Source organism: Aythya fuligula, chromosome 1, assembly GCF_009819795.1.
Source record: "Aythya fuligula isolate bAytFul2 chromosome 1, bAytFul2.pri, whole genome shotgun sequence".
In the NCBI taxonomy this organism is placed as follows: Eukaryota; Metazoa; Chordata; class Aves; order Anseriformes; family Anatidae; genus Aythya; species Aythya fuligula.
Genome location: NC_045559.1, coordinates 182,259,435 through 182,276,264, shown reverse-complemented (window position 1 = coordinate 182,276,264; position 16,830 = coordinate 182,259,435). Strand labels below are relative to the sequence as shown.

Sequence of the window (16,830 nt, the reverse complement as noted above, 5' to 3'; positions counted from 1 at the left end):
CAACAAATGCAGTAGCTGCATTTTTCAGTCCCCTTGCAGAAGCATTATCATTTGATGGTTATCAGTATCAGACTGGGGAGTGTGGGGAGGATGTGACCCTCAATTCAAATGTGGGCAAGCCATCTCGAACTAGTTGAGGAACACCCCATGCTGGTAGTAACTTTGGGATGGCTGCAGGACACTGTGAGAGCAGAGAGGCAGGAGAGCACCAGCTTTAAGGCATTCCTTCATCCCATTTGTTAACAGCTGCGAACCACTGGAGTGACTTTTTCTTGGTTGGACGCTTCAAGACACCTGGCAACAGCACTGCCAGTCCAATATTAATATTAGCAGTGAAATTAAACACCAATTCAGCTTTTGCTTGGAACTTGCCTTGCTGTTCTCTTCCTTAGGCAGAGGTGTTTATTGGTCCAAATGTCTGTCAAAAAAGAGGATTTCACCAGTCTTCATTTAGCCAGATACTTAATGACACATCCATTTTTACCCTGTCTGGAGCTGACGATGACCACACAGTGCAGAGGAGCCTCCATGCTGCTGATATTTTATGGCAGAGACCAGCCATGCTAAGCCTTCCTGTGCCAGGGTTTCGTTTTCAGCCTACATCACCACAAATGAAAACCTTGCCTGGCCAGCACAGCTCTGCGGCAGAGAAAAAGGCTGTGACTAAAGCAACATTCAGGCTTAAGGTTTCCAGTAGTGGCCTTTGCACATATCGGCCAGCAAGTGGAAACAGATGATGAAACCATATCTTTTGCCACCTTGTGGCAAGTGACTACAGGATGGAGTCTGTGTGTATCTTCCACTATAGTCATTTAGAAAGTACTAGAAAAACCTAATGCATATAGGCAGTCTGAAGGGAAATGTGATACTGTCTCACCAGATATTCACAGTTTTGCTGAATATATGCGATATTTAAATATAAATAGTCATGTCCCGACGTCCTCTGAGTCTTTCCTCTTTTATAATTCTATTTTTTTATTCACAAGATCACCCAGTTCTTTCACCTCATTCAAAATAAATAAATAAATAGATAAATAAATCTTTGACAGATCTAGATGTAAAAAAAAAAAAAAAAGACAGAAAAAGTGTGGAACTTGATCCCAACAGACAACAACAAACATTTATTGGCCTTTGTCCCTTACTCACATCTACACTTGAAGCCACCACTTCTCTTGAAAGCAGTCCCACCTTCCCACAGCAGCAGCCACATTGTCACACTCTTTCCACTTGCATGCTGGTGCATTGAAGCAATTAAGAGAACTAGGTGGTTAAAGTAAAACTCTTTTATTCCCCTGGAGTAGTTTCTCTGATGGGTTTTACCACCTGGATGTACAGCATGCACTGCACAAGAGAAGGGGTGTGTAGGAAGGAGAAGGAAACAAGTGGCTTGGAGGGGCTGCAGGTGTATGGGATGGGGCAGAGAAGAAGGAGAATGTTTATTTTGAAGACAGTGAAGGTCTGTGAAAGTTTGAGGTGGGCTTGCAACACTAGCCTTCATTTCACCATGCCAAAAATGTGTGCTGTCAGTAAGACACAGTCTTTGGGAAGACAAAGTCCAAAAGTGAAATTGTGGTACCACATGTCTATGACCTTGTTGTCTGTTTATAGTCCCTGTGAAGATACACATTCATCTCCTAGACAGACTGATTTTGAGTCTCTAGTTTTGCAGTTATCTCCCCCATCAAGAACTGTTCTACAAACCAGCTGTTAAATAGCAACTATTAGCTTGTAAATGAGAGGAGGATAAAATACATGCTTTTATCAACCTAGATAAAATGGCACTTTTTCTGCCTTTCAGCAAAAATAATCAGAGAGCCCTGGTGGGGTTTCATATTACTCAGACTCTTTATTTGTAGCTTTTACACTCCAGCACTTACTGATAATGTATGAAGTATGAAATTAAAACTAAATCAATTGTCAGAACAAATGAAAAAGTACACTATGCAGTGCATTATCCTCTGGTCTTTTATCGTATTTCTTCATTCACCTGCTAATTCCCCAAATCCAGCCGTTTACAATGAATCTTCCAGTCATTAGTGGGATTTAGCTGGGTTCCACTGTAAAACAGTATTCACATTTCTCATGAGAGCTGGTATGTATAGTGTTGAAGGGCACCAGATACAAAAGCTGTCAGTCCACAACTATATTTGATTTCCATGTGCTTACCCAAACTCACTTCCTGTGCTGGGAAATTAACACATGAAGTGCAAATTTTTTGAATAGTTCTTTTGAAAAAAAAAAAAGCATGCTTATCAAAACTCACTCATGTCAGTGCAGAGGTTTATGTGGGAAAGCTAGGATGTGGCTGCATGACTAATTTTTAAAGCCTGTGCACAGCCTCTCAGGAATGCAGCTCTACATAAGTCCTTAGTGGTTTGGTTGTGATGACTGAATTGAAATATATTGCAATGCTTCTCTGCTCAGGAAACACGAGCTCATTAGAAGTTGAGACTACAGCTGAAGTATTAAGTGATTTGTCCTTTTCTGTTTGCTGTTGTTGTTGTTTAATTACCATTTTAGAGCAAACTTTTTAAATAAAATTAAGTAACCTCTTAAAAACTTAACTAATAAGATAAGGTGATAATATCGGACCTTATTCCTGCTCAGTCACATTTATTAGCATAAATGGCAAGATTTGAAAAATATCACTTGTATTCCCTCCTGATTTTTGCAGCACTATACATCATTTAGAAAATATATATAGTATCCTGAAAATTAAAGATGTCACTCAAACCTCATGGCAATTAATAAATTTCTTATTTTTTCAAAGGAAACAAAAATTTTGCTAAATAGAAATTATTTAGAAACCTGTTTAAAGGCAACCAGTTCATTGGATAGCTCTTTAGCATGCATGAGAAAAGCACTATTTAATTTCACACTCAACTAATCCTTTCACAATTTTCTTTCAGGCAGAATATAAAATGTTATTATTAATTTCTTAATAAAATCAAAAATAAGTTATAGTGGATATGTCTTTAACCTTGGACCAGCTCGAGTAATATTTTTTCCCTCAGATGAGACACCAAAGATCAGCACAAATGGCAAGTGATAAATTGGCCTATGGGAATTACTCAGGAGTCCCCTTCCTCCCATTCTCTCTGGAGATGCCTCTCCTGAACTACTGGTTTTAGCACCAGTCAGTTTGATTCCTCCCACCCCTGAACAATCAATGACAGGAATTGTCAAGATCTGATGTCACCCACCTTAAGTTTTAACTCCCAACTACACAGAAGTAATTTAACAAAGAAATTTCACAAAGACTACACCTAGTTAAGATTCATGAACACCAAATTGTCAGAAATTTAATTTGTATCTTAAAAGTTTATCTGCCTTCTCTGATATGCTTGGATTTGCTGAAGAGAAAAAAAGTCTTATTACTCTCCTTTGCAAGATACAGAACCAGCAATTCCATGTTTCATTCAATCTATTGCATCTTTGCAAATAATCCTCTTTCTCATTCTTACCAGTTCTCAAAATCTCACTATACTGTGAGATTTTCATATAGCTTCAATAGCTGTTGGCATCCTGTTTTTGTTGTTTTTTTTTTTTTTTTTTTTTTTTTTTGTTATTGTTGTTTTTTTGTTTCTTTGTTTTGTTCTTGTTTGCTTGCTTTAATAAATGTATAGGTGCTGTTATTCATACAAGACACTTCTGGTCCTGTTAGCAGATGCTAACAGCATTACCGGTACCTAATGGGATGCCAAGGTTAAAAAAAGTCATTGCCTCGGAATGGCAATGGTGGTAGTAGTAGTAGTTACAGATGTAATTATAATGTCAGTTCTTCTTGAGAGTAATTCTGGACAAGTAAGACTTCTTTATCACCACCTCTTTCTTTTCTCCAAGCACTTAAAATTAAAAGTGTATGAATAACTCTCATCGCTAGCTTTAAAACCTGTTAGGAATGTAAAAATACAAGGTATCTTCTCAGTTTCTGAGTCCAATCTATTCCTACAACAGGAAAACACATACTAGGATATATCAGAAACACCTCTAGGAGCAAGTTTCTCATAAACAGATCAAGTTCCACCTGAAAATTAATTGCAGTTTCTTGACTCCAATGCTCCTATTGGAGAAAAAAGAAAAGAAAAACAAAAGAAAACAAAAAAAGTTCTAAAATCTGTTTGATTTGTTAGTCAGTAACCATCTTCAAAATGCCAGTCTAAATTCATTGTGGCTAATTTCTACCCATCTTTTTTTTTCCAGCTCTGTTATTTAACGTAAGGAGAGATTTTCCCAATCTGACATTTACTTGTGGCTTGACAGAACATGTGCTGGGTACCCTAGCAGGTGAATGCAAAAACAAAAACAAAAACAAAAACAAAACAAAAACAAACAAACAAACAAACAAACAAACAAAAAAAACACAAAAAAAACCAAACAAAAGAAAAACAAAAAACAAACAAACAAACAAACAAACAAAAACACAAGGCAAAAGGCAAAGCCCTCCCCAACACTCCCTCCCCAAGCACTTTGGTAAACTAAACACTATCAGAAATAACCTGGCTTTGCAGTTCATGACTCTTTTCCAAGTCAGTCACTAGGAAGGATTATGTAGACATCATCATTACAGGTGGGTCACTCTGTGGCTCTTTATTTTGTGACTGTTTTGGTCCTTTCCCTGGCCACAGCCACAGAAAATTGCAGGTAATACAAAGCGCAGCCTCAGTATGGCAACTCAGTTTTTATTGAAGGTGTTCGGCATGGGCTATCCAAGTATATATGCAGACAAGTAAAAAATGCATAGACATCACTTTGAAAGCTGTCATTTTCCAAAAGGAACCATTAAGGTAGAAGCATGCTGTGGAATTGGTATTAAAAAAAAAATTAATTTACAGTCATTTTTTGAACACCTAATTTCCCCACCAGCCTGTATGTAACACAACTTCAAACAGCTACACACGGTCTCATTTAGTGAATATACGAGGAAGAGGTCTGCATTATGTTTGCTAAAAGAACTAGGATTTCAATTCCATCTGCCGCTGGGTGTGCTTGATTTGTATATTAATTATGTCTGTTTGTAGCTGTAAATTTGCTCCAGATTAGTAGCTGATTGGCTCCGCACATGGATTCATTATACTGAGTGGCTCCTTGCACTTTTATAGTTGCATGATTCCATACTTTTGCTTTTGAAAATGCTTTTAATACCTCTCTTATTCAGTGTGAGCTTTCAACCCTGTCTTATTCAGACATTATTTTTTTTCCTGTAAGAGAAAACACGCTTCTTTGATTCTTCTCTTTCCGGACAGTTTTGGCTGGTGGCATGTCAGCTTTGTCCATGGTGCTACTCTAAAGCACAAGATGAAACTGCTTCCTCTCCCAAGGCTATGGGGAAATTCAGCTTATTCACATTTAGCTTTTGCTACGTGGAATGACTTACACTAATGGGTTTAGGAATTACATGAGCACTCGGCGGGGTGTATATACAACCCCATTACTGCACAGGCTTTAAATGCTCGTCACGTTGAAATAAAACCGTCCCACATGTGGAACATTTTTGCTCTTGATAACTGAGTTTTCTCCCTGGTTTTCAAAATGCCCCAAAGTTCTGAGCTGTCAGCTTTGTAGTTAAGGCCTGCAAGATATGCTTGAAAACATAACACATTTGGAATCGGCTGCATAAATTGGCCTTTGTTTAAGGTGCTCCGATTTGTGTCTGTGTACGTGAATGTTTGTGTACAGTTAGAAAATAAATGTTGAAGGGGTCAAGCTGATTTTCCCTGTATTTTAGGAAAGGAATCACTCTGAGTTGAAAAATTGTATGCCAAGTTTCTGCCTGAAGCCAATTTTTACGATCAAATTAAAAACCTTTGAGAATAAGAGGTTATAATGGAAATACTAACACAGCCTTAACCATGGCAGCACTAGCAGGCAATGCAATAATATTAGGAAAACTCTCCCTGCCCACAATCTAGACTAAATAAAAAAGATGCCATTTTCTAACATATACCCCAGGCTAGCAAATATAACAATGATTTAATGCGCTTGCCCTGTGGTAATATAGTAGTGCTGCAAACCTCTGAGCCAATTTTTCTTTTTTCTTTTTCTTTTCTTTTTTCTTTTTTTATTATTATTATTCTTTTTAAACATATATGCCCCATAGGGAAAGGATTGCAATTTAGCTCTTATTTGTGGATATATCACTTTCATTTCAACAATTCTTGAAAGCCTTCCTGCTGTCACACACTACTGTACTGTACTCAAGCACCCAACTGAATAAAGACCCACCAGGCTTTTTCAGGAGTTTATTCACAGGTTTGGCTTTGCTTATTGTAGTATGCACCACATTTAAATTAGATGAGGGCTACTGTAAAGCAATAACATTGTCAATGACTGGAATCTTACTTTCCCCTCTAACAGTCTGAAGCAAATTAATGTATTGGTTGTTCATTAACAAGTAAACAGTTTCTGCTACAATGTCAAGGAAAAAGAAAGTGTTCATTAATATGAACGATCTTCATCTACAAAGATGATTTACACAATGCATGTCATGAGATAGATAGCTTTCCCCTAACTAGTACACTACCAAACTGAAAAGCTGATTCTTAGGACTTTCTTGAAATTACAATATTGTTTGTTTACCAATAAGAAAGACAGTCTCAGTCACCTATGCCACCATTGTAAGCTCTAGAGTAAGTACTTAAAAAAAGAGAGATTTCTGGAATCACTTGTGGAATTAATAAAATTGAGAACTACAGACTTACACTGCATCAATGATACATATTATTCCTGTGATAAGTTAAGCTAAAAATAAGATTAATTTGGTTATAGAAATTCCTTAAACAACAACACTTAAATTATTTCAAACTTGAAAATTTTCAAGAATTTTCTGAAAAAATCAGCAAACACTGGCTAAAAAAGCAAAGCAGTTTGGATACACCAATGTAATCAGCATGCCTTGTGCTTTTCTGTTAACCCTCTGAGTATAACCATGGTATTCTGGATTTTTTTTTTTGTACATTAATGCTATGAAAATTTTAACTGAGAAATTAATTTCTATGTCATGAATTATTAAATCATGTTCAAAATATATTAGGGCTAGCCACCTCATCTACTGAGCAATTCATCCATCCTAGAACTTTAATTATCAGCTAGAGAAGCTAGTCTCTATAAGGGAACTATAAGGGAAGCTGAGATGATTGCCTTAGATTAGATGCTTAACTCTTGGATGGATGCATCTAGATGAGAGGAAGCCCATTTCAGGACCATTTCACTGTGCTATCACCTATGACGTATCACTACATTTTAACATTAAAGTTTGCTTACTGCGTGCAAACTCACTGGAATATTGCACTTAGGGTGGAGTCCACGTTATCCCCACCTACATTTAATTGAGAGGAATTAAGCTGGAAGTGATCCTGTTCTATTCTCCTGTTAGTACTTAGATCAGACCGACAGGCATTTCAAGACCAAATATTAGATGACCTGAGTCACCCTGTGGAAGTGCTTCTCTCCATCTCCCTCATGATAGATGGTGCCTACCATGACTGCCATCCATCTCAGTTAACTACATAAGCTTGTTGGGAGGAAGCTGGTCTTCTATACATAATATGCATTCAAAACAAAACAAAACCAATGAAACAAAAAATACCAAAACTCATCACATTTAGCACCAATACGATGCAAAGAAGATTCAAAAGTGAAATGAAGGAAGCAGTCAGGAGAACTGGTATGTGTTACAATAAAATGACCAAGGTGTGCTACATTGTCTCTCAGTTTATCACATTAGAAATAGTCTGATTCTTTGATTATTATCCTTTTTTTTTTCTTTTTTCTTTTCCCAGTAGTGTTTCAACTATTTTTAGGCCATGTATTCTGCCTTCACTTACCCCAGAAATTCAGAGGTTACACAAGAAGAGGGGCAGATGCTAGCAAACAAGCCTGAATCATTACTATATCCACAAAACCATACGTATATATAGATATATATGGTTACATTTAAAATATATACAAATATATTTAAAACCAGCATGGAAACCTCTTTTAAAACAGTTTAAATATTCAGACACTTTTCCTTGAAGCCTAAAAAGAGGCTATCAGCAGTCTGAAACTCAATCTCTCACAGACCTTAAAATAACTTAAAATAAATATTTCTATAGTTACGTTCATAAAACATGAACTGAAGATCAGAAACACAGAAGACGCTGGGGATGAGTAGGGATTTCAGGATCTAGGATTATTTCTACATACATTTTAAGTAGTGCAAGATGGTGTAAGATGAAGGAGCCAAACGTCTTATTTTAATGACAACCCTGTATTCCAAAGCAAAGCAAAGGCGATACAAATATCCCAGATGGGTTTTTGAATAATATTTCTCCTGTGTAAGGTGAAATGTGTTTTTATATTATTTTTTCTCCTGATCTCCCTCTCTAATTAAGAAGAATGACCATTAGCCTTTGCTTTAAGCCTGCCAAATTTTCCCAGCAGTCAAGGAGCATGTGGTATTAATGGACAGCTTTTTGTTACCAAATGTATGTCTAGCATTTACATGGTTGAGCTGCATCTATTCTAAAGGGATAGCTGTAATATGATGTGGGAAGGACCATTCTGGAAAAACACGTGCCAGATCCTGACCTACTAAAAAGTGACGTAGGTAAGTAAATGGCAAGTGAAAATTTACCTTAGCAGAGAGTTTGGTCCCATGATAAAATGATCCCTGTCCTATCCAAATGTTATCAAACTATGGCCATTAACATTAACAATGGCAGTGGCTGTGCCCTATCAACCAAGGGACTTCTCTCTGAAGGGACTCTAGAGTTGGATGGGCATGATCATGGATAATGCATAAATGCAGCCCTTTCCCAAACCCAAAACTCTGAAGACTTAGGTATGGCGGTTCCTTTATTCCTTCACCTCTTGCACCTGTGGAGTTCTCCAACAAGACACCTATTTGCTTCACTTAGGTTAAAATGTTGTTATTCGGGTTCCAACTAGAATAACTGAGCCCATGTGCCGGCACTGGGCTTCTGACTGTGGGTGTGTATTCAGAGATCAGTCTCCTAATGACTTAGGGTGCAATTCGACCTAGTAAACTCAATAATGTGAAGTTTAGTGTCTGATGTAAGCTTCTATCAGTGCTTCCCTCTATACTCAAAGGAACGGGAGCAATAGGTGAATCAAAGCATGAGTCCTTCCTAAAATGTGTGCCCATGACAGACGGGATGAATCAAACCTGGAAATACTTATCTCCCTGTATTGCCAAGAAGTCTGGAGATCTAATTAACACTAAATATCTCACTTCTAGTTTAACGTTGGGTGAAGTTAATTGCATTCTGTATGAAATACTTGTATCACTTGTGTGAAGATTCACAAGATGAAATTCTTGTATCCAAAATCTTCAAAGCTTTTAATATACAAATTTTCATGATGTAGGCAATGAAAGATGCATTTTAAAGGGTGGAGAAACAAAACAATTTCAGTGTTTTTTAAAGTACAATTCATTTGATACTTGCAACTAGAAATGCAAAAGAGCATTACACCAGATCCAACAAGCTGCAAGTTCAGTACCACAACTGCTCATAGTGATAGGTCCATGTACAAACACAACTCAGAACAGAAACTGTGCTCTAGGCAACTTGCCCTGTTCCTCCAAACTTTATTTATACTTCCCAGCAAGATCAGCGAAGTCTGCGTATCTTTTTGGGCAGCATATTGATATTTCTATTTTTAAGATATGAAAGAGAAAGGGACAAGGAAAGAGGAAAAAAGGGGGAAGGAGGTAGGAAGAAAGAGGAAACCACATTTTTATGACTCTAAAAACACCATGACAAAATTTTAACTTCAGAGAGGAAAACATGAAATATTGTCAATTTCATGTGAGCAATAAGATAAAGTATAAATTTAATGTGTTTTTTTTTTTTTTTTTTTTTTTTTTAGAATAGGATTTTGGAAGCTGGATTTTTCATTCCAGTGGAATTTTGAGTGAATTTATAATCATTTTTCTTTCAAACTATCACATTTGAAGCAAAAGTCTATGAAGCTTACTATTTCTGTGGAAGCCAATTTTATGATTATAGTTAAATGCTATAATGCTATATTAAGGTTTTAACAAATGGAAAATATGTATATTCTGTGTAAATGCCCATTTTATGAAATATTACAAATATAACTGGTGAGTCTTTTAGTTTATCCACTCTCAGACAAAACTTTCACTAATGCAGGTTAGGCTTTACATATATATTAAATGACTTTGTCTTCCCCAATTTAGAAATAATCTAGCTATTTTAAGGGTAATTCTCAATTTTAATCTTTAACTCTTGCCACATCAATAACTGTGGCTATCTATGGAATAATCAGATAATGCTGAGAGGATGTCTGTACGTTTTTGAATGTGAGGCAAAGGATCCAGGAACTTCTGAGCCAGATCATTACATACCATTACATGACAGAACGTATCCTCAAGCCATTTCCCAAGACACTGCATTGTCATTAGTAGTAAACAATATGGAAGCAACCTTTTGTGGCCATCATCATGTCATCTTCTGTAAACTTTGAGGCTGCCCTGAACTGAATTTCCCATTTATTCTGCACAGTATCTTCCAAAAACAGTCAATTTTCTATGGACGTATAATGCAGGTTTAGAATGAGCTGCAGTGGAAGATACTGTTGATTTCACTTTATTTTCATTTTTAAAGCTTGTAAGCAAGCGTGTGTTTAATATTGTTTTGGCCAGAAACTAGCAAGGAACTTTAGGGTACCATAAAAGATATGTGCGTATAAAAGCAAAAAAGCCAGAATAAAGCCCTAATGTGGGCTGTCAAGATTTAAGTTGATCATTTACTCAGAGGGTTAACATGTGCTAAAATTACATACTGCAGTTCCTAGCTTCACTGATGAAAACATTCACTGCTTCTATCTTGAAATAAAAAAGCAAAACAGCCTTAACCCTTTGAGGATCATGTTAGCAGCAAGTTGCAATCTAAACAGAGAACAAGTATTTCAATCAATTAGGAAATTATTCTTACAAAGATTCTGTAAGCACCCTTTTGTGTTCCAACATCCCAGCAGGTAGTGCTGGATAGATCGGATGTAATCACCTCACACAGGTCTGAAGGATTTTCAGGGTCTCAAAGGGTTAAAGCCAAGACTTTTGAGTAAAAGTGTTTTATTAAAAGGGTGAATTAGGTGAGCGAACAGTCTCGGATGAACTTGGTGAATAGTCTTCCGATTCGGAGTTGAGTTCAGGTGGAGCTTGCTGTGCCTTGTATCGTCCCCTCACATCCTGGTTGCGTCTTCGTCGGAAAACCTGCCTCTCCTTATCAAGAGCGGTGGTCTGGCAGGGGCATAAAATAAGAATAAATGAAATTAGGCTGTGTGTGAAATGCAAAGCTAATGAAAACCATGAGTTTGTATGTGGCCTGGAAATACCAGGGATAATAAATGTTCAGACCAAATTAAACCTGTTCTGATTCAGTCAGGTCTGAAAGGTTTAGCCCACAACATAGCTAAATGCTTTAAAAAGTGCATTTCCCAAACCTTAAGAGGTAAGTGTGACATCATCAAGTAGATACAGTACCATATATATGGATGCCATATGTTCTACTTCTGGATGCTATTAATTTCATACTTTAATAGATTCAGGTTTCAAGCCAAATACCAACTGACCTTCCCCCCACCCTTCTCAAAGTATAAATCTGTTTCTACAGGCAAGGCAGAGATATACGTTTGTCTTTGATTTGACCTAATGAAGGTTGATACACACTCACCCATGTTCAAATCAGTGCAATTGGCTAACAAAGATGGATTGTGATGAAGTTGTCAGACAAGAGAGGAAAAACAAACACTGAGGGGAGCTAGCCCAGCTCTTTGACACCTCCTCATGCCACTCAATGGATGTTCTTAGGGAGAACACTGAAGAGCTCTGATGGAGAGACCCATTTAAGCCTGACCATCCTGTCTCTTCCTGTTAACCAAGGTCTATCAAATTAAATAGTCTGCTAATTTTAATCTAGAGTCCAGATATGGATGGGCAAATCCAAGAACGGGGAAGGAGAATGTTTACGTGATGGGCTTTAATTTTTTGGATCATTTTCTGCTACAGTTGAAAATGCAATTCTTAATAAGATGGCTGTAACTTCTAGCCACAACCTTTCTTCTGCTTTGTCTGGGACATTTACAAGGTGAAACTGCAACCCAGGTAAGGGCAGTCCAAGTCTGACTTCAAACATGAGACTGGATTTCACTATTTTCCTGATTACAGGGCATTAGACTGCAGTCCCTGAAAGCACTGTAAAATTACAAATTCAACGGGATGGCCTTGATTCAGCAAGAGCACTTTGACACATAGTTAACTGCTTTCTGAAGCAGGGTTGATTTCTTAAAATATGACCCATGATTTGTTTACGAAAAAGCAAAAAGGAAAAAGGCAGGTGACTAGTAAGATGACCCACAAAATGGAAACAAATATCTGGTCATAGCACTGCAGGCAAAGGTAACTTTGAGAACTGAATAGGTTTAACTGTTAAGTCTTGTAAAGTATTTTTTTCCCTAGTATGAAAATCTCCATCTAAAAAAATGCAGCCAAAAGGTTACTCTGCTTCAAAGGATTTATTGTTTTCTCTTGAGATATACATGACTGATTTCTCTAGAAAATGTACCAGTTATAGTGTGAGCCTCATAGGAGAGCAGAGATGCATTTATAGCCAACATATTTTTGAGAACAAAATGAAAACTAAATCCATCATACCAGTGCAGAATAGCATTATAGCAATCCATGCTCTAAAATAATGCAATCAGCATTCAATAATGATGTAATAGAGACAGAAAGATGGACAAGAGTACAGAGCTACTATAGCAAATGGATTTAGTTAGGCTAAGTTGCTGAACTATTATTTCTGCTTCCAGAACCTACAGAGCACTACTTTAAGCGGGTAAAATAATTAACTTTGATAAGTTCATCCCTGTATTTTAAATAATTGCTACAAAATCCAACACTTATCATCTGCTGAGAGTTTCTTTGTTTACTGTTAATCTTTCGGTTAAGAATTCTCATTAGTATTTTCAATGCCTTCAATGTTTCTCAGCCTTGAACCAATTCAGTTTTTGATTATTTTTTAATGTGAAACAGAAGAATACCTAGATCTTTTACACACAGTAAATATACTGCATACAGTATGTAATTCTGTGTGAAAATTGAAAAGAATGGCATATATTACCATTCTATAAAATACAGATTTCCATTTAAAAGATTTTTTTATGCTTACAGGAAATAAGCATTTATTTAAAGTTTAAACCACATCACATCATCCTGTGGTAATAGATACTCTCCTCTGAGAAGGTTAAACATTTCTGGCCGAATAAATAAAAATGCTTGTATTAAATTCAAAATTTATTTTTAAAGCCTGGTACATGAGAATGGTAAACGTATATGCAAAAAAAAAAAAAAAAAAAAAAAGTATTTAAAATTAAGTTACACAGAAGTGAATACTCTCAAATAAAAGATTCTTTTTAAAGTTTAGCCTAGAGTTTTGTTGTTTTTTTTTAAGGACAAAATTGTGAAACTGCAAAACTAGTTAGACAATTAAATATCATGACATCATTTTACAGATGCCTTTAAAAATAAAATCCCAGATACTGCATTTCTACTATTGTTAAGGAAGCTTTGGGGGCTATTTGTTTAAACATATGTAAAGGCACTTCTTGCCTCAACAACCAAAAATGTTAGAGAAGCAAAAAACCCTGATGGTTCTACCTAATCAGGCACTTTATGCTACAGTTTGTAGGACCAAGTATTTTTGGCTTCTTAATCCTTCAGAAACTTCCTGAGATATTTTTGAGACTATTTTTATTTACATTTTTACCTAAAGTCTCCCTTGAATTTGATCTGATTGACTTTTATCTATAAAGCCATGGCAGACTTGGTGGCAGTATATGCTTACTCTCTTGTGCTGAGACAGTGCCTTTCTCACCCAACAAGGTTAACGAAAATGTGTGAGTCAAAGGGAATACTGATCTAATGAAATCAAAAATACATGGATTGTATTCTAACATCTGTGTTTTAACATGTCAGAACTGCAAAATGGGTCAGTTCTGGACACAAACAGAGCACTCACAATTCCTGCTGGACTTGCAAGAATGGGTTTATTTCACCCAATGTTACAGTGGTATTTTGCATTTCCAGTGTCCATCATACTGCCATTCAGTATAGCCATTCTGCATTCTGCACAGATGTTACTTTTCCTCTAATGAGGCCAGTTACTTTTTACCTCCAAACAATTTCAAAATATGCTAGATTAATGCTTTGCAATGCAGGGGAGGTGGCAATATACTTCAGAGTATTGATTGCATGTGTTTCCTAAGTCATCTCACCTACTGTACCCTCTTGTGCATGTGAACATATTACAAAATCAGCATTCTCATTCTCATTGCTATTTTGGTAACAAGTCCTTTTATATGCATCGTCTTGGATTAATAGATTTATTATTTCATCATTCAGCTGGGTGGTTGACCAGTGCATGAACTGGTCCATTATGGATTTTCAGGGCATTTCTACTTTAAGCTACTCCTTCAATAAATAATAAGAGGATCTGAAGTGCACTTATGCTTCAGAGGGCTGCAAAGCCCAGATTTTCATTATCACATTTTGACATTTTTTTCTCAGCTTGAGGTGAGAGAGTGTGAACTTTGAGCACTATATGATAATAATGGCAACTAAAATGTAAGTATGGTGTTCTTATTTAAGCTATGTGGCTGTCCTCTTACAATCCATATGAGGAAATGTAGAGCTTCTTATCCAGTAGCAGATAAGTGGATTGCCTTTAATAGTTTGGTGCTGATGGGTCTGAAGCACTTCATTAAGCACTAATGTATTTTGCATCAACATTTAGTAATCCTGACACCCAGTACCAAATGGTTAACAAGCCTTTTTTTTTTTTTTTTTTTTTTTTTTTTTTGGGAAATACATTTCATTTGAAGTAATATAGCATGATTTTAAAATTATTGTTTCTGCCATCTATATAGTAATACGTCATCTATATAGTAAGTTTCTAGGATTTTACCATAGGGAACATCATTTTCCTGATCTCTAATTCATGATGTTGCAGGACTCCTGATCCATACAAATTCTTTTACTCTTGGAAGATGTGGAAGTCTGTGTTTATGAACAGACATTCAAAAACTACAGCTGCTTTGATATATATGTGGGATTTGCAGAAGGAAGCACCATATTTTAGCTGTGGGGAGATATTTTCTGTCAGGTCAGTAATTAAGGGATTGAAGTAACAGCATTTCATGAAGCAAGCAGTGCCTGTTTTTCTTTTCACTTGTCTTAATTTACTGCTGGCTACCAAATACAGATATATATTCATTTCATTAATAAAAGAACATTATTGTTGCATTTTGCCTCTTAGCCCATCCATTATTCATACCAGCTAGGAGACTGAACTGGGGATGCAGCTGTTCATGCATTAATCTAAGAACCCTTCCCTTCACTTGTTTTCGTTCTGCAGGAACATATTTGCAATTTGTCTGTAATTTTTGTGATGCTTTGTTAGTGTGTGGAATTAAATAGACATATGCATTGAAACATTGGTCTTTATCTTCCCATGCATTCTTTTATATACACATATGTGCATAGATGTGTTTAAATGCTCACTCCGACATAATTTTATCCTATTTCCTTAAGCTTCTGGCTGGTGACCTTGATACATTGAGATATGTAACGGCAGATTTCCGGTCCATAAAAATGACCATTAAGCAATAGCAGCAGCTTTACAATGCAAGGGCATGAGGGCACGCCAGGCACCCTTTCAGTCTGTCCTTTTTATATTGTTTTCCATTGGCTTCTCAGGTTATATATATATGTGTGTGTATATATATATATATATACATATAAGTATGATTGATTCATGATTCCAGACACTTCTTGGAGAGTGCTACAAAGTTTGCAAGCACCTCAGTCCAGGAGTGAAAGACATTTATTTTTAGCCCCTCAAGCACAAGCCATAACTAAGTCAAGTTACATGGTGATTTGGAGACGTGCAAATGACCACATCGAGGGGACAAATCCATCGAGTGGATTTGAACCTAGACCTCCAAATGCAAAAGGCCAGTGCTTTAGTGCACCATGTAACTTCGGGCATGGAATTTTGCTAACACAAACGTAAAAAAGAAAGAAAATCAAATCAATTTGATGTATGCTTCATACAGTATTGGTGAGTGAATACAAAGATAAGTATTCCACATGTATAACTGCTGAATTCATATTGCCATATTTAAGCCTGTGTTTACTCTTTGACATCCCTCCTTTTTGGAGACACAATTCCTCAGCTGGTTTCAATTACACGTGGAAGAGACTTAGTGCCAAGTTGTTTGCATGGGTGAATTTTATTTATAGTTTGTAAATCAGTTGTGGTTTTCTTAGTCAAAGAGCAGGAGAAGAGATTTTAAATGAGTTTAGATGTTTGTCTGTTTTCACCAGTATTAAGTTTACAGAGGGTTTTACTGCATTTAAAATGGCACTTTGCAGATAGCAAGCCTAATTCCCAACCACTCTGCCCACTGTCAAGACATTTGCCTTTACCTTTTGACTTGAAAGTGTACTGTATCCACTTGGGACAGGTGTAAGTAACTTGACAGATGCAAAGTACTGGGAATTAGGTACCAAACACAAACTGGAATGAAGGATTTTCAAATGAGCTATTCAGATACTTTTTAAAACTGGGACAGAGAGAACTGTACTTTAAAAATCCAGTATTTTATGAATTCGTTATCAACAGGATTGATGATTTCATTACACATATGTGTAACTGGTGTCCTTGCTATTGTCATTATTTAGCTAATTAATGACTTTCCCATAATGACTTAATGACTTTTCCTGGGTTTTATTTTACTCCT

At 36.5% G+C, this 16,830-nt stretch overlaps 1 protein-coding gene across 3 annotated transcripts in view; it reads right to left on the bottom strand.

The window, feature by feature from the left end:
- Positions 1-4,665: 4,665 nt before the first annotated feature.
- DCLK1 (doublecortin like kinase 1) overlaps positions 4,666-16,830 on the bottom strand; it is a 243,734-nt gene continuing 231,569 nt past the window's right edge. For 2 of the 3 annotated variants that reach the window (XM_032188910.1, XM_032188929.1), the window contains one exon: positions 4,666-11,269. In XM_032188910.1, the coding sequence (XP_032044801.1) occupies positions 11,105-11,269 (165 nt within the window). In that variant the 3' untranslated portion in view covers positions 4,666-11,104. The remainder of the gene's footprint in view (positions 11,270-16,830) is intronic. The other variant, XM_032188918.1, reaches the window with a different exon arrangement.